This window comes from Copadichromis virginalis, linkage group LG17, assembly GCF_057382275.1.
Source record: "Copadichromis virginalis isolate Kocher_CV1m ecotype Utaka linkage group LG17, C_Virginalis_male_GT1.1, whole genome shotgun sequence".
In the NCBI taxonomy this organism is placed as follows: Eukaryota; Metazoa; Chordata; class Actinopteri; order Cichliformes; family Cichlidae; genus Copadichromis; species Copadichromis virginalis.
In genome coordinates this window covers 20,291,495-20,316,436 of record NC_140634.1, presented here as the reverse complement: position 1 = coordinate 20,316,436, position 24,942 = coordinate 20,291,495, and the positions used below count along the sequence as shown (strand labels likewise).

The 24,942-nt window shown below is 39.3% G+C and overlaps 3 protein-coding genes across 7 annotated transcripts in view; 2 read left to right on the top strand and 1 right to left on the bottom strand.

Moving 5' to 3' along the window:
- Nucleotides 1-11,121, top strand: part of grip1 (glutamate receptor interacting protein 1) — a 46,573-nt gene extending 35,452 nt beyond the window's left edge. For 2 of the 3 annotated variants that reach the window (XM_085435806.1, XM_085435804.1), the window contains 4 exons: nucleotides 3,636-3,746; nucleotides 3,839-3,955; nucleotides 4,045-4,191; nucleotides 4,280-11,121. In XM_085435806.1, coding sequence (XP_085291932.1) covers nucleotides 3,636-3,746; nucleotides 3,839-3,955; nucleotides 4,045-4,191; nucleotides 4,280-4,588 — 684 coding nt within the window. In that variant the 3' untranslated portion in view covers nucleotides 4,589-11,121. Of the gene's footprint in view, nucleotides 1-2,041; nucleotides 2,075-3,635; nucleotides 3,747-3,838; nucleotides 3,956-4,044; nucleotides 4,192-4,279 lie in introns of all 3 variants that reach the window. The other variant, XM_085435805.1, reaches the window with a different exon arrangement.
- Nucleotides 11,122-12,039: 918 nt separating this feature from the next.
- On the top strand, nucleotides 12,040-14,032 carry lsm8 (LSM8 homolog, U6 small nuclear RNA associated). Its single transcript, XM_085435807.1, has 4 exons — nucleotides 12,040-12,258; nucleotides 12,821-12,861; nucleotides 12,993-13,120; nucleotides 13,680-14,032. Exons 1-4 carry the CDS (start codon nucleotides 12,228-12,230, stop codon nucleotides 13,768-13,770), a joined length of 291 nt encoding a protein of 96 aa, XP_085291933.1. The 5' UTR covers nucleotides 12,040-12,227; the 3' UTR covers nucleotides 13,771-14,032.
- Nucleotides 14,033-14,226: 194 nt separating this feature from the next.
- Nucleotides 14,227-24,645, bottom strand: tymp (thymidine phosphorylase). Of its 3 annotated transcripts, none has more exons than XM_085437417.1 (10): nucleotides 24,546-24,645; nucleotides 23,027-23,149; nucleotides 22,752-22,954; nucleotides 22,371-22,469; nucleotides 21,289-21,418; nucleotides 20,807-20,925; nucleotides 20,403-20,565; nucleotides 18,682-18,909; nucleotides 17,965-18,105; nucleotides 14,227-17,895 (listed from the first exon to the last, which is right to left on the bottom strand). In XM_085437417.1, the coding sequence occupies exons 1-10, from the start codon at nucleotides 24,595-24,597 to the stop codon at nucleotides 17,738-17,740; spliced, it is 1,416 nt and encodes a 471-aa protein (XP_085293543.1). In that variant the 5' UTR covers nucleotides 24,598-24,645; the 3' UTR covers nucleotides 14,227-17,737. The 3 variants fall into 3 exon arrangements, with proteins under 3 accessions (XP_085293543.1, XP_085293545.1, XP_085293546.1); XM_085437419.1 differs by having other exon boundaries at nucleotides 23,027-23,146; XM_085437420.1 differs by lacking the exon at nucleotides 24,546-24,645 and adding an exon at nucleotides 23,743-24,536.
- Nucleotides 24,646-24,942: the final 297 nt, after the last annotated feature.

Here is a 24,942-nt window from a genome sequence, read left to right as displayed (position 1 = left end):
ACACTGTGAAGTTTGATAGGCTGGCTTTTCTCAAAGAAGATATAGAAAAAATGTTGAAAAGATGATGGATTAAGGCTAATTTTTTAACCTTCTGGAGTTGAGTTTATTTGGTTTTTGATTTTACTTTCAATAAAATCTCACATATATGTCTTTACAGTTATTTTCCATTTTGACATACTGTATTAACACAATTGACCTAAAATCACACACACAAAAAAAATCAGAGTTGCAACAGTTAGACTTTATTAGTGTGAAAACCACAAACATTGAAATGCAAATATAAATTGTAAATTTCAAATTGTACAAATGTGGTAGTTATTTACATTAAATTCCTGTCTACCATAAGACAAGGGGGCACATCACAGGCCTGACACCTTGAAGGTGTAGAAACTCCTCCTGTGGATCACCAGGAGACAGCGTTTACGCTGCAGTCTGCCATTGGTGGATTGTTGACTGGCATCTGTGACATTCAGTAGTCGTCTCAATGTTATGACACACAAAACAAAAAAAAAAACTACCCTACACACTAAGAACTAGTGGTGCAACGGATCACGGCTGATCCGTTATCTGAACCAATCCCACTCCACGGTTCGGCACGCACGTGATCCGAAGATTCAAAAAAGTATGTGTATGGTGCGCGTGGTCAGTCTGTTAAGCAATAGTTATGGTCAGCGAAAGCGGTCCAAGTGGAGGAGCAGAGGAGTTTGCGGCATTTAAGCAGCCCTTTGCTGCCCAGTCCAACCGGGCTAAAGCTATTACAAAAGCTACTGGGGTGTTTAGCTGCAGACGGGAGGCCGTATTCCGTTGTGCAAAACAAGGGGTTTAAACTGTGATGAACGTGCTTGAGCCACGCTATGATATCCCGTTGCGCGTCCACTTCAGTGACAAGATCGTACCCAGGCATGTATGAGCAGGAAAAGTTTAAAGTTATGGCTGAACTGTCCCAGGCATCTTCTGTTGCCCAACTACAAATGGGTCGACCTCCAGGGCAACGGAAAGCTACGTGACCGTGACCGCTCGTTATATCACAGCGGAGTGGTAGATACAAAGCCCTGTACTGCCCTATATTGCACCTTAATTTGTTTTTATATAATTCCGTGGAATGAGTCTTGAGTTGAATGTTTTTAATAGGCAAAAAATACTTAAATAAGTTAATAAGTAAATGTTAACATTTTTTTTTTTTTGCTGATCCGAAAATTGATCTGATCCAAACCGTGAGATTTTTGATCCGTTGCACCACTACTAAGAACACAGTCCAAACACACTAAGTGTCATAAATCTCTCTGATAGAACTGTCACTGTCCTTAGAAAATCCCATTTTTATAGCTTCTTCCTGCACTAAATATGAGGACAGTTTTGAGGAAGTATGGCATAAAATATTTATCATAACTGCGGTTTTACTTTGCTGATTAACACAATTTAAAAACTGGTTTGTAGGTTGAAGTCCACAATTTCAACACAATTTGAAAAAGACGCTCAACATAAGTGAACTTTTTACAGTCTTCATTAAGCATTTTTTAAAAACAGATAAACTTTTTGTGACCCATACACCACACTGTCACAAGTACTTAACATTTGGACAGCAAGCCAGATCAAGTCTCCCCACTTGGCTTTGGAGAAGTTACAGTATAGACCTTCTGTAATAAACAGTTGTAGCATTCCTGTGCCCAATACACTGCACTGTTACAGGATGACATTGATATTTTGATCTGAACAGCAACACAGGCTGGAAGTCTGTAATGAGCTCAACTATAATGCTCTTCTTATCCACAGAAACACTTAAAAACCACATCACACATCCACAAGAATGAAGACAAACCAAATATAGCTGAAATATTGATCACTTTAATTATTGAACTGGACAAAAACTGTTAACACAAATAATCATGTAGTGATGTGAACACTGATGAGAGGCTTATTGTTCAGCCCTGAGGACTGACAGTCAAAGTTTAGTCATATTTGTCCAATTCATGCTGAAAGAACTACATGTTTATACCTTCTCTGGCACACAGAAGTAAAAAAGAGACTCCTTCTCTTCCAGGAGTCTGGAAAGGAGACACACCTCCTCACTCTGGTATTCCCCATCCTCCCTCCCCTGTACTAACTCCTCCTGTCCTCCTCTTCTTCTGTCTCCTCTAACTGGACCTCCAGCGTTGTCAAACATCTGACATGTTTGCTGGTTTTGAATGTGACTCTAACTGCATTCTAACAGCAGACCATGGTGACGTCATTGTGACATCTTAGTGACATCACCCAGCTTCCAAACACAGTCACATGGCAGAGTCATGTTGTTGCACCAGGCATGGCAGTTTGAGCAAGGCATGCTTGGAGAGCTTGCGCAAGGCCTCATGGGTAGTTTTTTTTTTTTTTTTTTTTTTGCCAGTCATGAAGCAGATCTGTCAGTCATGCATGCGTTTGATGAGTTCTTGATTCTGATTGGCTGAAGTGGGCATCGGTTGGGAAGTTTAGCCATTAAAAAAAAAAGGGTGTGATGTGGAAAATAAGCACAATCATCAAACATTGACAGTCAGAGAGTTGAAATCCTCTGGGTGAGCTCAAAAGTAGAATCTATCTGTAGAGGTCTGTACTACGAAGCAGGATTTATGATTAGACAGCTAACTTCAGGTTGAATGCTGAGCTTTCAGAGTTCATGTCTTATTAGATTATGTCGGCTATGCTTGAGATAAGAGACCTGCATGTACAAAGCCTTAGTCTACTGATCAATCAGTATTGATTCTTAGAAGATCCCTCACACCTTGATGACTAGTATGTAGTTTTTATTTCCCTGACCAGTAAGAAAAATGGAAAACTGCCGTTTTAAAGCAATTTTATTTTCCTATAAGCCTTAAATAGAGTAATATACACTTACCAGACACTTTATTAGGTATACATGTTCAGCTGCTTGTTAAAGCAATTAGCTAATCACCCAATCATGTAGAAATGACATGGTGCATTTCTACATGTCATTAAGATGACATTAAGAAGTTCCAACTTGGACTTCGAAGAATTAAGATAGTTCTGCAACCAGGTAATAGCAAGGTTTACCTAAAAAAAAGAAAAAAAATGTGGCTGGTGTGTGTTTATTATAGAGAGATCATCAGCTCCTGATAGGTGTTGTCAAACTTACTGCTAGGTTAGAAAATTCCAGTTAATAAATATTAAAATGAAATCTAAAAGCACTGGAAAACATAATGACACACTGGGAATATAAAGAGTGTATGCCAAAAAACTCCCCCAAACAGTTTGCTGTATAGACCTGAATGGTACCAATAACCACCTTCGTGTGGCTGCTTGCTGATATCAGAGTAAGCAAAGCCAGATTTTCTTTGTTATGTTGAACCTGCTTCATATTACAGGCCATTAAACTGTACAAAACAAGAGATCCTGTCAGTAAATATGAGTTAAAACAGTCAATGGTGACAACAGTTGAGCCTGCTCAAAAACAGCAGCAGATCCTAGGAATGGAAATTCAGAAACATCAGTAGAGGCACAGTAAATAATAGTGATGTATGATTAGAAAGAGGTCCTTTCCTGCCACCTGGGTTCAAAGGCAGCAATCTTTAATTACCATGTTTGCTATTTATCCGGTTCTGATTGGATGTTTGCGCTTGCTGTTCTCTGATTGACTCTCATAGGCTACCATCATGTCAGGCTCCACCCTCAGTCTAAACCATGATCCCACCCCTCTGCGGAGCACACTGGGACGCCAGGCGAGTTTCCAGGAGCGCAGCAACTCCAGACCACAAGTACATGCCGCTGACCTTTAACCTCTCTCTGTGATATGTGTTATTTTGTGAAATATTGATTTTGAAGACAACTTTCTTGTGATTGTTCTCAGGTGACTCCTCGATCCAACACCTTGCCCTCTGACCCTCAGCGCCGAGCCTTCGCCATGAGGAAGATGAGACAGGAAGTAAATGACATCCTAAACCAGAACCCTGTGGAACTTCACAAGGTAATGTTTGGCCTGTGTTTGCTCTCTTTAGGGAGTTTCACAAACCCTGTGATCCTTATTAACTGACAGGTGTGTTTTTGTACTCATAGCTCACTCTGGAGAAGGCGACAGACCTGGAGGATTTTGGTTTCAGCGTTTCTGATGGATTGCTGGACCGCGGCGTCTATGTTAATAACATCCGACCCGGAGGCCCAGCGGAACGGGGTGGTCTCAAAGCCTATGACCGAATACTACAGGTACAAAAATATACCAGTTTCACTAATCTCTCCACAGCCTTCAACTCTTCATTTCTTGGTTTAAATTAAGATTTCTTTTTTCTTACAGATTAACCATGTGCGGACCAGGGACTTTGACTGCTGCCTTGTAGTTCCCCTGATTGCAGAGTCTCCAAACCGCTTGGAGCTTGTAATCAGCCGAAACCCTTCCTCCTCTTCCTCCTCTACCCTGATGGCCAATCACACCGATGGCACAACCAACAGCAGCCACCCCTCTCAGCCAGTTGGCAGTGACCTGGGATCCTCAGAGCTCTCTGTTGGCCAGGGAGAGGACAGTGGTCCAATTAAGTGGAGCCAACCAGGAGATGGCTTTGGGACAGGGATTGGGATGGGGCAGGTTACAAACAATTCCTTATAGCAGACAAAAATTATGTCACACTGGATTCAACCACACCAGACTGGAGAGATCGTGAGGAAAAAGGGGACAACAAAGTTGAATCAAACTGATTTAAAACTGGTTTAAACTGGTTCGGAGTAGACCGCCCATGGTGCTACACACACCCTCTGGATGACCTTTGACTACTATAGTTTGACCCTTGAACTGCTAAAGCAGCCTGAAAGCACAGTGATGGACTGGAGCAACTCCACACCTTTTAACCTGAACCAGTTCTGTATACTGGTATTACTAGTGTCACTGGAACCAGAATTCTAATGATCCTATTATAGCCACAACTGGGGCTACTGGCCTACCTGGTCTAAGATTAATAGTTATTGGTCCTTCTAGCCCAGAGCCAGTGCTACTGGTTCTACTGAAGCCACAACTACAGCCAATAGTCTTAACGGTCTACAAGCCGAGAAATATATCCCTATGAAGTCAGTGCCGCAGCCAATGGTCTTACTCTTTTAAGATTGATGGTTACTGGTTCTAGAAGCCTAGAATTCTAGGTTGAAGACACATGGGTTCTGGAATTATGGTTCCAGGTTCCACCAAAGTCCTACTAAACAAGCACCTGAGCCAATAGTCTTAGCATACCAAGACACACAGGTACTGGTCTTAGTGGGATCAGGACAATGGCTATTGTTTCTAGTGAAACCAGAGGCTAATCTAGTTGTCTTACTGGTCAAAGCATGGTTCATGTTTGTGGTCTCACTGGCCAAGGAACTATGGATACTGTGCCATTGCCATGGCCAGTGCTTGGGGAAGTCCATCCTGGATCCTGGGCCTACTAGAACCAGATTTGTGGCATTTGGCCGAGATCCACAGCAGCACAAAGACTGATGGGACACTAGTCCAGATACCGAAACCTGCTGATGGGCATAACAGTTGCCAAGGAGACTAGGGATGCTCTGATCAGTGTCTACATCTGATGATATTACTGAACATATACTGATTACTAAATCCTTGTGCTTGTGTATAAGAAATCCTTATGAAAGTCTTCTATTTGATATTTAACCAGCTGAAATAACTGGTCCTCAGTACACTAAAATTTAGATTGTTCAGAATGCAGAAGACGGTAAGTCTGAATTTACTGAAGGTGTAACTTTTCCAAGTAGTTATGCTTGACATTGGAAGGTTGATGGAAAGGTAGTTTTAGGCACTGCCCCACATAGAATTAAAGAAAGAAGCTTTCGAACAAGAAGGTACAGATCCCACAAGAAACCGGTATCAGAAGGTTGGTTTAAGAGATGAGAATAAAAATGGTTCTGGTTAACTGCAGGTTTTGAAGAAAGGGTATAAGTGGAAATGACGATAGAAAGAGAGTTCGAGCTCAAAAATGGTTGGGATTAGGTGAGGTTTGGCAAGTATACAAGGTTGGATTCATAAGGTTATGATGAGATGTACCTCCTTAAAATAAATGCTCAACGTGACATGGAAACCTGAAGAGATATCCAAATTAAACAGTACAAAAGGAAAGACCTCCTTAGCTAGTTCGTCTGGCAACCCAGAGATTTATTCCTGTGGGCATTACCAGGTGTAGTTTTTCATGATAACCAGATAAAATTCAGACACTAAGGCTCACTAGTTTGGTTTAAATAGTTGGCAGAGGTTGACAGACAGCTTTGAGGGGTTTTAACATTGTTGCATTCTTATTTACCATTCTATTGGAAAAATAATAACTAGCACTTAGTCAAGTTCGATTATGCACTTTACTGAACTAAAACTGTACAAGGTTTGGCTTGTACTTTGGCTCCACTGTTGAACGGCTGCTATATTTTATGTAACCTGCTCTCTATCACTTTAATTTCCTAAATTCTCCATAAATTACAACTGACAGTTCTAATATTTTATGACGCCATTCACAAAATTTACATTATTACTAACCATTGCCGCTATACAGATGAATAATATGAGAAAAGTTAGCATTTGAGCAGAGATGTTGGTCTCTGGATGAACACTGTTTTAAAGTTTTAAACCAGAGCTGGACATTGAAACATGATACTTGTAGGAGCCATTCTTGGGTTAATACCTTATGTGGTCGCTAGAGGTCACCTTTTGCTGTTTTGATCATGTCTACAATACTGGTTTTTACTGAGCAGGAAAACCTGCAGCTGCATATATATTTATGTTTGTTGCGCCTCAGCTTGAAGCTAGTGAAAAGACAAAGATAAGGTGCTTTCGGACCAGAGAAATTTTTATTGGTCTTGTTAAACAAGCCTTTGTTAGTTTTTTTAGATACACATGATATGCACGATTGGAGAACCGCTAGCCATCACCAAAGTTCTAAAAGAAATTCGAGTATGGTTAGAAAGGAATACTAAAAATTTGACAGAACACAACTCAAAACATTTCAACACATAAATCACTGTGGTAAAGAGTTTAGGTTAAAATTTGCAGAAGGTAATTGCAAAAAAGTACATTTAAAAAGCCTGCATAAAAATGGGTGTAACATCAGCTGAGTATATAAAACTCTCAGTGATTAAAAAATGGAGCAAAGCACAGAGAAATAATTTTACCTTGGCTCTGTGTGAGGGCAAGGTAATTAGATTTTTCATGTATACTTAATGCTATTCAGCTTTTACATCACTTCTGCATATCTATGCTCCAGGAGGAGGCCATGAGAAACTGGGACTGGTGTGGAGCTCTGCACCAATGAACTTATAAAGAGAAAAAAATAATATTGAGCAGAACTTATTTCAGCTTATTTCAGCTCCAAAACAGTCCCAGTTTAGCATGTGTCTCCTTGGGAAAATAAATTGTCCATCTTTGGTATGTAGGCAGTTTGAATAGAAAAGAATCTGCAAACCATGCTTAGCTTAGTATATCTGGAAAGTGTATTTTGGAAAGCTATACATCTTTGATGCTTTTTGGTCCAAAAGTGCCTATAGTCCATATCTTCTTAGGAATTTGGGAATGCATTGCCTCCCATTAAAAGTAACAGTTTGAAATATTTTGTGGAAAACCATCTATTAATGGCTACTTCCTATAAACATGTTTCTTAATTATGCAGTTTCTAATTTAAAATTTTGGCAAGCTAAGTTAAAACAAAAAACACAAAAAAGGAACCTCTGCAACACTGGGCACACTCCATCTGCTAAGGGAGAACATGTGGTAGGATCCAAAGCTTCAGAACAGCTACTTTATATGCTTTAATATGTCAACTAGAGAAATTTGTTTATATATAATATAAAGGACAATATCATTATGTTTTTTTAAATAATTATTTGTGAATTTTACCTTTAGGAAAAAAAAAACGGTGCATTTTCACTAATGATCAGCTGATACTGATCGGAGCATCCTAAATGAAACGAAGGGTTTACTGTTAAAATTTTAGTTCTGTGCCATGGACGAGCTACAGGCTGGAAGAGTTACGATAACCACGCTGTCAATAATAATAATGATGATGATGACACTGAGCAAGTTCAATAATACTTTTTCTACTGTTTACACCTGTTGGACTGGCCACACTGTGTATGTATGTGTGCGTGTCTGTGTGTGTGTATGTTACACGTTAAACACAAGGCCAGTTAAGCCCCTCCCACCTCAAGCCCCACCCAATCTACCCCCTGACCAATAGGCAGCCAGGATGATGGACGGCAGTTCTGAAAAATTCAGCTGATTGGCTGGAACCAATCAGAAACATAAACATTTCCTTCCCTGCCTGTCTGTGATTGGTTCTTTTTTTACACACAAAGACAACCAATCAGCTTCCAGGAAGAAGCCACGCATGCCCCTCCCCCGACTTCCCCTCCCCAGCCCCAGTGACAGTGATCTCTTATGCTAATCAATTGGTGTGTTTTTTTTGATTGACTGTTGTCAATTCTGTTTGTTTGTTTGTTTCCATGGTGACTGAACCAGAAAATATGTAAAATAGATTAAAAAAAAAAAAAGAGTTCAGTCCCCATCGCTGTTCACATCAAAAACCATCAAACCCTGAAAACACCATCTCATAATCACAAAAACTATGTTACAAAAGAAAAAAAAATCCTGTTAAAACAGGAAACCTGTGACAGTAAACAGTGTGTGTGTGTGTGTGTGTGTGTGTGTGTGTGTGTGTGTGTGTGTCTGAGAGAGAGTGAGTGAGTGTTTATTTTCGAGTGATGTCAACATCTTCCTGCTCTCACCTTAGTCTTAACTCACTATTTAAAGTGGCCAATCAGAACCCTCCCTCAGCATCCCTGAGCCAAACACTCCAATAGTTGCTGCTGTGCTTTGGATTAGCATTGTGATTGGCTGTTTCTATGTGGATAGTTGTAATTGGCTGTTCTGGTCTACCCAAAAATTTCTAAAAGCTCAGATGGGTTTTTTTTTTTGGTTTTTTTTGCAAGAAAATGCCTAGTATGTAGTTAGCATTACGCTAGCAGACGCAGAGCATACCCATAATTATAAACACAGTACAAACTACTATCCCAACTATGTTTACTAGCTAATAAACATAGCAAGAGACTTGTAAGCACATGGGTAAAAGCAGCTAACCAAAGCTTAAATTTAACCAACATTTTTTTTATGTTAGCACACAGCTATCCCAGTACTAGCACAGTCTGTGTATTGTTAGCACAAACCTTGCACTTCACTAAGGTACGGTTAGCTGTAGAGCTAATTAATGTCTTTTAGCATCTTGACTAGAAAAAGGCTGAAACACTGGTATTACACTGACACTTGAGCAAGCTAACTTGATCTAAGGACATAGCTATCATATGGCTAGCAGACACTAAACAAAGGGCTAGCGTAATCATAACAGACATAACACAAGGACCATAGGCTGGCTGTGTTTGATATCCATTTATTATTATGTTTATTAGCTAATCACAAAGAAAGAACTTGGTTGGCATATATTTAAACAGCTAGCCAAAGCTAACATTTATTGTAACATCCTATTGTATGTCAGGACACAGTTAAGCAAAACTTGTGCCCATTTTTAAAATTGGGTTAATGTGTTAAATAAAGACTTTTTTTCTTATTTGCATTAGGCAAACATAACAGATAACAGAAATACATTTTAGCATGTGACCAACAGATGTTGAACACGGGGTTTACGTAATGCAGCCAATGCTAACATAAGGGTATTTCAGCTCCATTGAAGATCTCTTACAGATTTTTGGCTTATGTTAACGCATAGCTTACATGGGGATAACAGAGCTATTTAGCTTATGGTTAGTACTAAGTCACGGTTTCTAATTTTAGCAAAAGCAATATACCACACATCAAATTCAACTGACAAGTGAGCAGCCTAACTTGGTCTGAGGACATTACTAACACATGATTAGTATGTATCTAGCAGACATTGAGCATAGGACTAGTCTAACCATAACGCATGACTATACACATAGAACAAGAAAATTAGGCTTTCTATGTGTAACACCCATTTCTTGCTATATTTATTAGTTAATAAGCGTATAAGTAATTTAATTAGCATATGAATAAAGAGCTATCCAAACCTAAACTTTTTATGTTAGCACACGGCTAGTGCCAGCACAGCCCTTACAGACCTTTAACACAGGGCTTACATTTGCAAAACAAAGTTTTTCTCTTGTTAGCAAAAAGCTAACATGGGAAATAATAGAACTACAGTTTAGCATGTGGTAGTTGATGCAGAGCATTAGAGCTAACTATAACATGTGGCTAGTTGCACATAGTACATGGGTGGTAAGTTAGCTGTACAATTTTTCAACACTTATTTACTGGTGTGGTTACAACTTAACATAGCAAGGGCTTGGTTGGTTTGTAGGTAGGTAAACACAACGGGTAACCAAGGAGCTAAAAATGTCTGCTAACAAGAGAGTATGTCAGTTTTATGTCAGCTTCTACTGATTTGTGGTTTATGTTAGCACATAACTAACATGAACTATAATTTAGCTTGCAGCTAGCATTTAGCCGAGGTAGTAGTTACAGGTTGATTAAAGGGAACTAACAAGGTCTAAGGAAATGGTTTACATTGCTAATATAGAGCTAATGCCTTGAATTGAGGGCTAACACATAGATGTTAGTGTTTTAAGGTTCAGCCAAGAGAACTGCTCCACCAATGGGAACAAGCCACACGGCTGAGGGGTGTGGCTTCACAAAGGTTTGATGAGTGAGACCTAAAGCCATACACACTGTGTTTGTGCGCATGTATTAACATTACCATGTGTGTGGGTGTGTATTTGTTAGAGCCTGTATGTATGTGTGTGTGTGTGTGTGTATGTGTGTATAACATTGCAGGGATTTGCACTCTAGTGATTCACCTCAGCAAGACATCCACCTACCTACACACACACACACACACACACACGTGCATTGCACTGCCATTTGAAATAGTGGGTCAGATTAGTTTCCATGTAGCTTCACCAACCAACCAAACTGTATTTTTCTTTAAAGGAACAGGGATGTTGTAAAGTATTTTTGTACAAATTTAATACTTTGGTAGCATGACGTTCCTGTTGTTTGTCCTGTCGGGCTCCACTGCTCTCCTCCACCCGCCTTTGTATGGACGATTACTGAGCAACAATAAAGATGAAGACCTGCTGGGAGAACTGGACTCTGTGTGTTGTCTGACATCAACACACACAAGTTTATTTATGATTTTTTTTCCTAATACATATTTAATTTTACGTCTTTGACAGAAAGAAAAGCAAAGCAGACCTGCCTGTCTTTCCTGTGCTGAAAGTTTCTCAACACCATTTTACCACTCAGCCTGGACATCTTCACCTTCATGGTTACCACTATTTTAAGTTTTCAAAATGACATTAAAGTGTACGTAATAGTTGTGCATTTAGAGAGCATTAACTAGATTTCCTTAATTATCCAAAAGATCCCAAAACTGTTTTATTCCATGTTAAGCTAATTTCAAATGCCCATTATTGTGTTTGGTAGTTAAATCTATGCTAATGGCTTATATTTGTTGGAATCGTCATAATTTTTTAACCATCTTTTCCTGTGAGGACCACATAACTGTAAAAATATGTTTGTATTTTTCTAGTTACAGGAAATGACATCACTTCCGGTGGGCATTTTGTTTGCGGATCACATCATTTATATTTCAGAAATGAGTCATAAATATTTTTACTATTCAAAGAAGCATCTGAGGGCTCTGAAAATATATTGAAATAAACAGAAAGTGGTTATTAACTATGATGGAGCATAGGAAGGAAAGAAATATTTAAAATAATTAAAGATAAAAATTAAGGGATAGGGTGGAAAAACGACAAAATAAATATTTAATGTTTTAGAGTCATTAAAAAAATAGTCAAAAAATAGTTTGTATCATGTAAGTTTACCAATTTGTATCATAATTTTGTTTTTCTCTTATAAACTTGACAAATTTACTAGAAAACTTGACGTTTTTTTCTTTTGTATTTCCCATTTTCCCACCTTTTTTGTTTTATTTCTTTAAGTTTCGCAGTTTTTACTGTTTTCTTTTTTGAGAGTTAACACAAACCGGATGTGACGCTTCCGCTCGGCGCTCTGCTCTCGTGCATGCTCAGTGTTTGATTGCTCTAGTCTGCGCTCCAGTGTGTTGTTAGCCGTTTGCTACTGCTGCTGTTCGAGTGCGCACGGTTTTATTTTGTCACCGGACTACCACTATAAGTATTTGTCGACCACCCCGCTGGATAAATAGACACCGAGCCCGGGACTTAGGATGTCCACTGCGCTGGAGAGCTACATTAACCGTATCCTTCCGCCGTTAGCCACTAATGTGCAAACCCTCTGAATGAATGGGAAAATGCTAGTTAGCTTAGCTGCATACTTACTTGTTTTGTTAATTAGCGGCAGTTCAGAGATGTCTGTGAGAAACGGGTTGCTCAGAGCTGAGTTAAAACATGTTCAGACTTCTTAAATGTAGATTTCACATTCACAAGAAGGAAAATCTCGTGATTTTATTGCTGTGTTTATATTATTTGGACCCGCTGATCAGAGAAGTTCTGTAAATGATTTCACAGTTTGATTCATCAGGACTCATCACATCTGGACCACTTTGAAAAATTGTAAAATCTTAAGCTTTTTTTTTTCTTTTTTTTTTAAATTTTGGAACCATACAACCTACAGTTTTAAAGCTGGAGCTCATTAACAGACAGAAGCTAAGGTTACAAGCGCCTCTTGTGGCCAGAATGGGTGGGCGGGATAGCTTTCAATTTTGGTGTGATGATAATTGTTTCTATTTGTAGGTTCTGAATAATATTAGAGAGGTTTTGGTCCATAAAGGTGCTGTTTCTTTAACTCGTGCTGATCCAGGTACCGTGGCCATTGTCACCTCGGACGGCAGGATGATTGTGGTGAGTCTGAACACATCCTCATCAGAACTCCACCACTCACAATATTTGGGATTCAGTGAAGTCAGAATTATTTTGGATGTTAACTTTTTGTTATTGTAAGTTGTGTTCATGTCAGTTTGTTTGTTTTTCAGGGCACTCTGAAGGGCTTTGATCAGACCATCAACCTGATCCTGGATGAGAGTCACGAGAGAGTGTTCAGCTCCAGTCAGGGGGTCGAGCAGGTGGTGCTGGGACTCTACATTGTCCGAGGTGACAACGTGTAAGTCACGTTTGACCTTTGTTGATGATGAATCAATACTGAAGACAAAAGATTAGTGAGGCCTTAATGTAAATTTTAATCTACAGAATCAGATTAACATGATTTACCAATTTTATTATTTTATAAAGATATAATTTATTATTGCAAAACAGGATAATTAATAATTAAGAGTTAAGAAAAAAAATGTAAAAGTTTTTTTCTGTGATGCTTTAAGGATGAATGCTGTGGTTGCACATTTGATCCGGATACCCCTATCAGAGTTTTGTTTTTGTTTGTTTAAAATTATTTTTATGAAGGAAAACCAAGAGAAAGACTCTTATTCTTAAACTATAAGGAAAATGATGTGTGGGGATCCATACATACATGATAGATGTAGATTTGTTACATGTTGTTTTACTTTAATGAACAAAAAATATTGTTGTTAACAGTTCTGTTATGTAGTTTGTTTATCATTGTTTATTTTTTTCCCTCTGTTTTTATTTGTTCTTCCTGTTTGTTTTTGTTTGTAATCCTCTCGTTTGTTTTCGTGGTTACATTTTTTTTCTTGTTTTGGTTACAGTGCGGTGATCGGGGAGATCGATGAGGAGACGGACTCCACTCTGGATTTAGGAAACATCAGAGCTGAGCCCCTCAACTCTGTCGTCCACTGACCTTTGACCCCTGATGACAGCGTGACTGTTGTGTGAATAAAGTTTATGGAAGTCTGTTTTAGGAGCGGGTGTGCTAATTATCCGGGACCAGCCGGAGCATCCTGATAACTTGCTCGCCTGCTTCCTGTCTCTGACTCCTGGCTCTTGTTTTCTGTTTGTACTTTTTATAAATAAAGAAGTGAGATGATGAAAATGTTAGAGGAACTTTTTTATGCTCCTAAGTCTTTTTGTCAATGTGAGACTGTTAATAAAGTTTAATTTGTTGTGTTCTGAAAAAGAAAAGCGTTTTTGTTTTGTTTGTTTACTCAACAAAAATGTTTGACAAATTATAATTTTTAGTCAGAGGATATTGATCAGAGGAAAAAGTGAAAACTTTATGAGAAAGAAATTTGATTCTTAAATTCGAGAAGGAGAAAAATCGAATAGCTTCTGAGATAGAGTATGCCACAACCAAGATTCAGTTCTTCAAGAAGCGATTTTTATTTAAACGAAAGATCTGCAGAGCCAGCAATAAAATGACAATTCTAAATGAATCCTTACATCAGTTGCACATCTGAGAGCGAGGAGGAAATAGATGGTGAAAAGATGGCGTGAACACTAAAGGTGTGAGTAACACTGATATCTGTGAAGTGACAGATCGATAAATACTGAAGTTTTACATGAGGGCCATGGTGAGGAAAGCTTAATGGTTAAAAGCAGCTGGATAAAATCACCTGAAGACCAGATAAACTGAGGTAACAAGTTTAAGGATGAGCAGTCGTGAGCACGGAGCCGATCTTTTAATCAGCTCAGCAGGAAGCGGCAGCATCAGAGACGGACGGACGGTGAGGTCATGGGAGCAGTATTCACATTGTTCCTACAGGCAGATTAAACTCTACAACTTAAAAGTATTAATATGTGTATCAGTGATTCCTGAGATTAGGGACAAAACAGGTTTTAATTTTCTAAAATATATTTTTTGAAAAAACAAAACAAAAACATATTTACATATTTACTTGTGGGGATAGGTTAATTGGATAACCAAAATTGTCACTAGGTGTGAATGTGCAAATGAATGTGAGTGCGAACGGTTGTTTGTCCCTGTGTGTTAGCCTTGCGACAGAGTGGCGACCTGTCCAGGGTGTACCCCGCCTCTCGCCCTATGACAGCTGGGATAGGCTCCAGCGCCCCCCGCGACCCTGAAAAGGATAAGCGGAAGTGAATGGATGGATGGATGGATATTTACATATAATTGTTACACAAAGTTTTGGCTGTCTCACCATGTTTTGGTACAATCTCCCAGGTGTAATATTTTTTAATAATTTATATTTTTGCTGGAGGAGTGCAAGGTTTTTGTCAACACCATCAGACACAAACAAATGCAAAAATATATATTTTAGGTTGTTTCAGCTATTTTGACTATTAGCAGCATATTGTTCTATTGTTTATGCACATATGTTTTCAAACGAATTATACTATGTTTAAAAGTAAGATTGTTTTGGCTTTTTATTAGTAGCGTTACAGTCATACATATTTTCAGAAAAGAAACAATCCTATTTAGCAGCATGCAAATGACACATTGAGAAAATTACGTATTTTTATTGGAAGATCATGAGGGAGGATAATATACGGTTCTTCAAAAGACAAAAATAAACAAAGAAATCCATATTATGGAGTTGACAAGGTGCTGACGGTGGTGACACACTAATAGAAAACAAAATATTATTTCTTTCAAAATGACCATTAAAGTTTAACAACTTATGTAATATCAGACACATCATAACAATTCTGTTTTTGCACATGTCAAGTTCTACATCTTAATAGTTCACCAGCAAGTAGCTGCCTACTACTCTTTGATACCTAAAGTACTCTGGTTGTGTTTGCTTGTTTCCAAAACCTTCCCTTCTCCCTTTTTTCTCTTCCTTTCAGATCACCGATGTTCTTTATTTTTCCCTCTTTCACTCTCTTTCTAGATCTTTCCCTTTCCTTTATGAGAAACTCTTTCTTCAACTCAGGCTGGCTGTTAATTTTTTTCTCCTTATTTGATCATCCCTGTTCCTCCTCTTTCGTTCCTCTGACAGGTTCCCCTTTGCAATTCTAGCCTGAAATGTACCATTTTGTAATTACTATAATTTTTCTGAACCTTATGCATTTATACAGATTAAGGATGAATATTCACAACACAATTATGTATTAAGCAATAGAGATGCTATCCAGTCTTTAAGTCTGATGTCATTAGCTGTTTCCAGGTCCAAACTCCGCTGCAGATCCCAAAGTCAAAGGAACTCTGCGGCATCACTGAGAGTTACAAACTGTCTAAATTCTTTCTTTCCTTCATCTTTAATAAAATGATCAGTGTGGCTGCTCTTCCAGGTGTAACATCCAGGCATCCATGAAAACAGAATATATGAAATTTAACAGAGTTAGAAGTTAGCTCGCTGGTTTCCACCTACATTCCAACATAAATGAAGCCAGAAAACTAAACAACAGTGACTTTTGCAGGGTTACTGAAGGGTTACTGAAGTTGGACTAGCTGGTATATAATGATGTGCTACGTGATCGCTGGTGACACAGCTATGTTAGCATAACATAAACACAGTGAAGCTGGAGGATGGACGCTAAATTTTTTCCACTCGATAAAAGGTAATGCAAGGGTTTCTGATGGTTAGGCTGACAGTGATCACTGACTGTTTTTAGGGGCTTGTTCAGATTAAATAGAACAAGATAAAAAGCAATAAAACATGTTAAAAGCACAACAGCCTTAATAAATAGAGTAGTTTGGGCCCAGAAGCAGGATTCATCCATCATCACTTAAAGATCAGCTCTTGGGGCACAGCTAGCTCAGTAGATGCCACATGATGGAAGGTTGGGTGTTCAAATCCAACAAACAGCGGCTATCCTCGATTGGTAGCTGCCCACTGCATCACTGAGTGAATGGGTTGAATGCAGAGAACTAAGCATTTTCCTACAGGAATAATAAAGTTCAATTTCAATTCAATTTTATTTATATAGCGCCAAATCACAACAAGAGTCGCCTCAAGGCGCTTCATAGACATAGTATACATAAACAATGAGATTCGAGATAAGGCAAATTCGATAATATTCAACACATCTGTAAAGCAGAAATATCAGTAAAATACACAGAAAGTAATATGACTGAAATATTAATTAAAAGAACTTAATATAATTAGTGAATGGGACACTTTTGTGGCATTTGTCAACACCACTGGAAATGGGTCAACACTGTCAGGCAAAAATCCTGATGGTGTTGACACCCTACTTTCTCTCATAACACATGTTTTTCTGACAAAAGCCATCTTGTTTTGCATCATTTGCTTATGGCCTCTACAATCTACCTAAATTAAGCTTTTTATAAAAAAGATACTTAAATCTTGCATTTCATCGACTTTGGTGTTGACACACTATGGTTGTGACACAGGGTTTTCTCAGAAAGGTATGCGATAAATGAAATAAAAAAACAAAAAAACCTTATCACAGCAGTGACCTCATGGCATGTGTATCAAACAGGAAGTGGTAAAGGGGTCCTCAGAGTGTAAGCTAACCACAATAATTCCTGATTTTTTTGTACTTTTAAAAAAAATCTGATGGTGTTGACAAAAACTCTGGACACGATTTTAATCACTTAAAAAATATGTAAAAATAAATTTTCAATTGCATATTTTGATATTATATAAGATATTGACTTAAATATTTAGTGACGAGAGCCATGATGTTTACATTTTGAATTACTTTTAATTTTTTTTCTGTATTTTAATATTATCACACCTGCTTCTGGACAATGGATTTTTAAGGTACTGGTAATGTATTGTACCATTTAAAATAAATGTATATGTATAAAAAATGCAAAATCATAATTTTGTTGTATAAACATTGCCTTGGTTTTTCTTTCAGTCAGTCTTGTATGCATATTTTTAACCCTCAAATTGGGTTTTATCTGGCGGACATGTTTTGTCCCTTATCTCAAGAATCACTGGTATTTCTCAGGTAGTATCTTTTCCACCAAAGTGTGTTTCTGTTGTGTTTGTATTTTTTTGTCTGCTCCCACAGTCAGGGCGCTCTCGAGGTGATTCCTCTGGTCTGGGGTCAGCGCCAGATCCTCATAATGGAGCCGCAGCCACGGGTCGCCTGAAAACACACGACTCCATCAGGAGGATGTCCCTCACACCATCAGCAGCAGTAGCAACAGCCTCTTACCTTTTGTGATCCTCTGACCTATAGACACCAGTAGCACCGCCCCCACGCTGTGATTGACAGGCTCTCCAGCCTTTGATCGCCCCGCACCCAATCTGTGAAGCACCTGAGCTAAAACCAAACCGTCAATCTCCAAAACGATACCTGCAGGAAGACACAGTAAAAATACATGTTATCAAATACGAGGGCTCACATATGTAAGTACACATGTGCAAGTGCATGTGTTGGGATTACATTTTGGATCAAACTCTGACTGTACTTTTCTGTGTTCATATTTCCATCAGTATTGACAACATCCACAGCGCCACTGGCTGAAATGCCCCAAACCATGACTGAGCCTCCACCGTGTTTTACTGATGGCTGCAGACCCTCACTGTTGTACCTCTTTTTGTTCATATTGACTATTTAAACCAAAATGTTCAAATTTGGATTCATCTCTACATCAGACCTCCTGCCACTGATTTTCAGTGCAGTTCTTGTCTAATTTCTGTTGGTAACAAATTCTCTTAAAACAAACCCCAAATGTAACTATAATCACAAACTGTGTAACAACCTGCGCTTCAGCATAAAAGTTCCCGTGTCATCAAAGATAGCTGTGTTTGTTAGTTTCTTTAGATTCCTAAACATGATAAATTTTCTTTGTAAGTGCAGGTAGTTCATATTTCCTGAGTGTGTCTTTGAATGCATCAACAGTGAATGGAGGCATTTTATTGGCTTTACCGTCTGCAGGAGCCTTCAGTTCCAGCTGATGCTTCGCTTTTCTCAGGACGCTGTAGTAATCTGCGTTGGTGGAGCACAACAGCTGAGCTGTGTCGCTGTTCACGCCCTGAGCCTCCATCATGGCCTGGAACTTTGACAGCGCTGCTCCACCAACCACAGCTTCGGAAATCTGCTTTCTGCCTTCTGATAGGTCAGACACTAGACCAGTCATCACGAGCAACAAGCCGCCTACAAACACAGACAAAACACATTTTAAATATTTATCATGCTTTCTTTTTTAAATGTACCTAAAGGGAAATTTTTACACCAGTGTAAAATTAAATAAACTTAAAAATAGACTAAAATTAAAGCAAGTTGTTGTCTGTAAAGGTGTGCATGCAGTGGGTTTAGATTCCCATGATGTTTTTACAGCTGTCAGAATTAAGTGTTTGTTTGTTTTTTAATTTTAAACCCAAGTGGTCTATTTTTCTTATTAGCTATAGCAAAAAAATTATTATCATCATTATAGAACGGGTTATCTCATCTAAGGGTAATATTCACTAGGACTCTATAACAAAGGTAACAATGAGATTCTTGTCATGTCTCTGATATTCACAAAGGAGAGGCTGTTCTGCGTTTTCTAATTTTAATTTTCATGTATAAAGGAAAGGAGCCAGTTGAGGTGGTTCGGGCATCTGACAAGGATGCCCCCTGGGCGCCTCCTGGGTGAGGTGTTCCAGGCATGCCCCACAGGGAGGAGGCCCCGGGGCAGACCCAGGACACGCTGGAGTGATTATATCTCTCGGCTGGCCTGTGAACGCCTTGGAGTTCCCCCAGATAAGCTGGAGGAGGTGGCTGGGGAGAGGGAGGTCTGGGCCTCTTTGCTTAGGCTGCTGCCCCTGCGACCCGGCCTCGGATAAAGCGGATGAAGATGGATGGATGGATGTATAAAGAAAGTTACAGGTTTAGATTAGTTCTGTCAGCATTAACACCATAACCTCATTAACGCGGCAAATCCCCATTAGCAAGTTAATGCGGATCTGCAATATTAAACAAGTTCAGAGTTTTAAAAAAAGATAAAGAATTATGTGGCAGTAGTTCCTGTGGGTACAAAGTCCAAAAAATACAAGCAGTACAGCTCACAAGCATTGGGTGCTGCTCCTCGGTAGACTGCCAGAAACTGATCAGTCAGAACAAAGTAGGCTTTTAGGGAAGAGGACCTTAAAGAGACGGGAGGTAAACTGAGGGGCTGCATACCGTGTAAAATAGTAATTTTCTTTTTCTTAATCAGAGGGCATCTGTATGGAGTGCAATATTTAAAACTATATAGAGCTAGGAGAAGAATGAAGATAAGATACATGTTATTTATCCATAATCTTTAATGTTAACTCGACACTGCAAATTATCTGGCTTGCTGCTAGAAGAGGTAAACAGGCAGGTGGCACAAAAGAGAGGCTGCAACGTTATTAGACCGCAGCTGTACTTAATAAAGTGGCCATGGGTGTGCTAATAAAAACAGTTGCCACTTTGAAATGGTTCAGATGCTTCCTGCATTTAGAGAGCCACAGGTGGTCCTAATAAATTGACCACAGGGTATGTGTCTCTAATAAAATGGCCACAGGTGTTCCTAATAAAGTGGTGTTCCTTTGGGGTTCAGGACCTTTTTAATGCCTCGGATAAGACACGTTGTTACTTTGGTGATCAAACCCTGACAGACGAGAGCTGCTGAGCGACGTCATCACCCTGAGTCGTGACCAGCTCCATCAGGTCATCGGGTCCGTTTCCCTTCAGCGTCTCCAGAGATTCGATCACCTCCACGCTGTTTCCCACACATCGACCGATCGTACTGTTCATGCCGCTGAGCACAGCTGCTGTACATATGCCCAGGCCGTTTCCTGCTTCCACCTGAAAGAAAAATAAACAGCGAAATCCAAATTTGAGGTCAGCTTTGCCATTAACGGGCTGTGGCATTGGACGCTGCGCTGTAAATTAAACCTCTGAGTTTGGATTAAAATAACCTGTAATAAACCCAATATTATCTCCCCTGTGGTTCAATGTTGTGTTGCTGCATCACTCCATGCACAGATGTTTCACATCCCTCCCTCCCTCTTTTGTGGTGAAATATTTGAATTGTTGTTGTACTCACTAGCATCTGAGCTAGTTCTGTAGCACTTTCCAAGTCTTTGCAGATAGCAGCTCGTCCAAACTTGACATCCAGCACCAGAGCAAACAGAGACTCGGCTCCTTTCTTTGAGATGATCGAACCTGCAGAAACAGCACAGACGGCTGTAAGCTGACTAGAAAAAACACGGATATCCACGGCAAAATCCAGCCAGGTGCTGGACACCAGTTTTATGTGGGTATCAAAAGATCTGGTTCTTTTCATCAGTTTAAATGGGCATAATGCTATAACCGCTCAAACTTATGTTCAGGTAGAAATGACCCTCCCCCGAAGGCTGATTGGGCTCACATATCAAGTAAAGAAAGTCTAAATCCTTTCCGCCTGTGTGTCGGGTCCCCTGACCCTCGCAACACACGGGTGGAAAAGCTTAAATTTCTCAAAAAAAAAAAAACAAACAACACAAAAAAAGGGTTTTTGGCTCTTGAAGCACTAATCCCAGTTTTTACCAGTAACCAGAGGTAAACTGTCCACGGTGCTGGTGATGTCCCGCAGAGCGTACAGGACTCGATCTGCAGGAACCAAAGTCTCTGTCTGACCCACAATGCAACAGCCCACTGAGTCCAGGATCTCCAGGATCTGGAGAAGAACAGCTGAATCAGAGAATGACTTTGAGTGTTTATCACTCTTTATTATCCGTATGTAGTTTTATTTATTTATGAATTTAAATATTTAATTTTCTGTTATTTTTGTACCCTTATCACAAGAGCTACCATTGGAATTAATTAACAAATTTCAGTAAAGATGTCAGTGTCCTTGTTTCCCCAAACAGTCAATAGTTTCATCTGTTTAGTTTTTTTTTAAGAGCCAGCAGGGGGCGACTCCTCTGGTGGTTAAACAGAAGAGACTTACTCACTTTATTTTGACTATTAGGAAATTCTTTCCTTTTGAGTAAATGGTCTCAGTCAATAGATTCGACTCTTGAATAATTAAAAAAAAAGACACTTTAAAAAGTCTCATCCTCATTCGCCAATGACATGTGACTGACAAGAGGTGAGGCAATGAGCATGCAGTGTTGCAGTATTTAGTGTTTGTCACTGTGGCTATATCCATCTATTATATACAGTCTATGCCATCCTTGAGCCCAATTTAATATCTGAAAATCTTTAGAGCCTAAAACTTTTAATATAACTTAATCAATGATCCTCACGTGAGCCTAAAGAGGCGACACAGGAAGTTATTCACTTGTTCCAGGGTCTAGTTGCCTGGCAACTCTGTTATGTGAGCCAACAGTATCCTTGGCTCTCATTGGTAGTTGGCAAATTGAACCGCCCACTCCAGTGGACCAGTGTTTATTTACCTCATAAAATCAAAAATATTTGATATAAAAAAAAAGATTTTTAAGTATATTTATTGTAATTGAGCTCTTGTGAATCACATGCAGTACCCTCATGGCCCACCAGGGGGTGCGCAAAGTGCTTCAGTGTGTTTTCCCCCCAGAGTAACATTTTGCTGACATTTATTAAAAGTTAAAACTATTAATTTTTAAAACTATATGTAAATATATGTGAGCCAGAACAGATTGCTTCACCTGCTCTCTTGATTGCTCCACCTTGAATCCTGGAATTGATTCCAGTTTATCAAGAGTTCCTCCTGTATGAGCCAAGCCCCGCCCACTGATCATAGGAACCTGTGGACATGGACTGAATTAATATTCCTAATATGGTAATCTCACATTTTGAGAAAAGGAAGACACACCCACCCAAGTAAATCACCTTCTACTAATGTGGGGTAACAAATCACAAGAAGTTTGTTTAAAAGGGGAGGAGCTTAAACAGAACCAGGGGGCTGCACTGTGTCCCAGTCTAAAATAATATTAATCATGTAAATTTAGCGCAGTCCAGCTGGGCATGAACAGAATGGGTTCACTTTAACGTTTTAACCAATCAGATTTCATCGTTAAAGTCTATACCTTACAGCCGCAGGCAACTAGCGCTGGCGCTAACACCAGACTGACTTTATCTCCCACCCCGCCAGTCGAGTGTTTGTCCACCATGAAATTTTTCCACTCATCGGGCCATTCCATCACTTCTCCCGATGACATCATCTCTCGGGTCAGGGCCTTAATCTCGGCGGAGACCATCCCATTCAGCCAAATAGCCATCAGCATGGCCCCTTAAATACAAAGAGTGGGAGACGTTAAAGATGCAAAGGAGGAAATGTGAATGCATGTCAGATGGTTTGTACCTGTCTGAGAGTCCTGAATGGTTTTCTCTTTAACGGCCTGGATGAAGGCTTTGATCTCGTCATCACTTAACTGTCCTCCATCCCTCTTCTTCCTGATCAGATCTGGGATTGTTATCATGTCTGCTAGAAGTAAAAACATTACAAGTCTGTTGAGACCTAAAAATTTTCAATCATTCAGTGACCAGGATCTGGTTTTATTAATAGTTCTTTCCTGTGTACTTGTTTTTCCTTTTTCTCTGGATTTTAAAAGACAGGGCCAAAAAAACTGAAACACAAACAAAGTAGATTAACCTCTTAGCAGTACTGAGAAGGCAACACAGTTTGAGTTAAGGCATTAAAACAGGAATCAATCTGTTTGAGCTGCCACATCATCTTTCTCATTTTATAAAGACAAATATATCAACATGGAGAGTTTCTGTTACTGACTTTCCTAAAAGATTAAAAAGTTCAAATTTTATGTAATTAATTGACAATTAAGTAATAAAAAATAGTATATAAAGTAAAAAAGCATCAAAAAACAATTCTTTTCAGGAATAAAAGTTAAAACTTGCACAATTAATTAACTCAGCACTAATTGTGTAAAACAGCCAGTCACACGCCCTGTTCCTCTGAGTCATCTTTCTGAAGAAGCTGGTGGAAAGCCACCTGTCCTACATAAAGCTGTTTCATACATCACCTCTGCTTCCTCTGCAGCACTTTGTAATCGAAATGCTTACCACACAGCCAGCTTCTGGTGCAATGCAGATTAACAGCGCAGCAGCACGATGGCAAGTTTCTCTCTCTGTGTGTGTGTGTGTGTGTGTGTGTGTGTGTGTGTGTGCAGCAGCTATAAATGGACTCAGCAGAAACAACATCAGGATGAGCATCTAGTTCCCCCAGCAAAAAATCTTTCACAGACTCACTTCTTTTGCAAAGGCAGAAAAAAATTAATAGCCAGCTAGCTTTGTTATTTTTGATATTATCATTATTTTTTAGCCAGCTGTAAATCTTTTATACACCCTCTGTGACTCAAAGGACCAGTACTGCCATGACTCCAGTTTATTGTTGGACTCATAAAGTCAGAGGTGGCTCTGCTGGTGAAAGTTCAGTACTGTGCAAAGGTTTTAGTCACTTTAGACATTCAGCTCCTTATCTGTATCACACAGAAACATCGGGGAGATTTAACAAATCATCACGTTACAGGCAAAAGAACAATAATAATACATGTGTTTGGCACCTAATTAGCAAAATAAAGCCTGTGACTTGTTTTTGCTTTTATTGTCTCCACTTCCTCTTCTCTACCTTCTGAATTCTCAAATAAACCAACCAATCAGCGCATCTGTTTAAACTCTAAAACAACAATAGGAACAATAATGAACACTTTAAAAACTTATTAACAAACAGCCTTAATCCATTCAGCCCCTGCAGATTTTCTGTTAACCATACCGACCTCTAACCACAGGTAAAATTTAACAGTTCAGCTCTGAAGAAGAGGAAAACATCCCTGTTATGAGAGTAAGACAGAGTCAGAGTACAGTACCTGGTCTGATGTTTGCAGTCTGTGAAGTGGCATCGACCCCGTGGTCCTTCATAAAGTGAGTCTGTCAGTCAATAGGAGAGCAGGGAGAGGAAAACAAGTGAGCCACTAACCTTTGACCTCTGATTTGGTCATTCAGAGAAAAAAAAAGCTGACAAATGTCCCCACTAAGTGAAGTTCATGTGCTGTGTGTTTACAGATGATCTGTTTATTTGTGTGTCACGTGCAGGCAGCTGTTATCGGTTCAGACGGGTCCTCTTGTATTTCGGTTTCAGTTTTTGGGCTCCTTTTCCTTCCGCTTTTACTATTTTAAATACTTTACTTTTATTTTGTTCTGAACATTTTCTGTATGTGCTGTAAGGATATGAAAGTATGTGCGAGTTACGAGAAGTTCGGAATA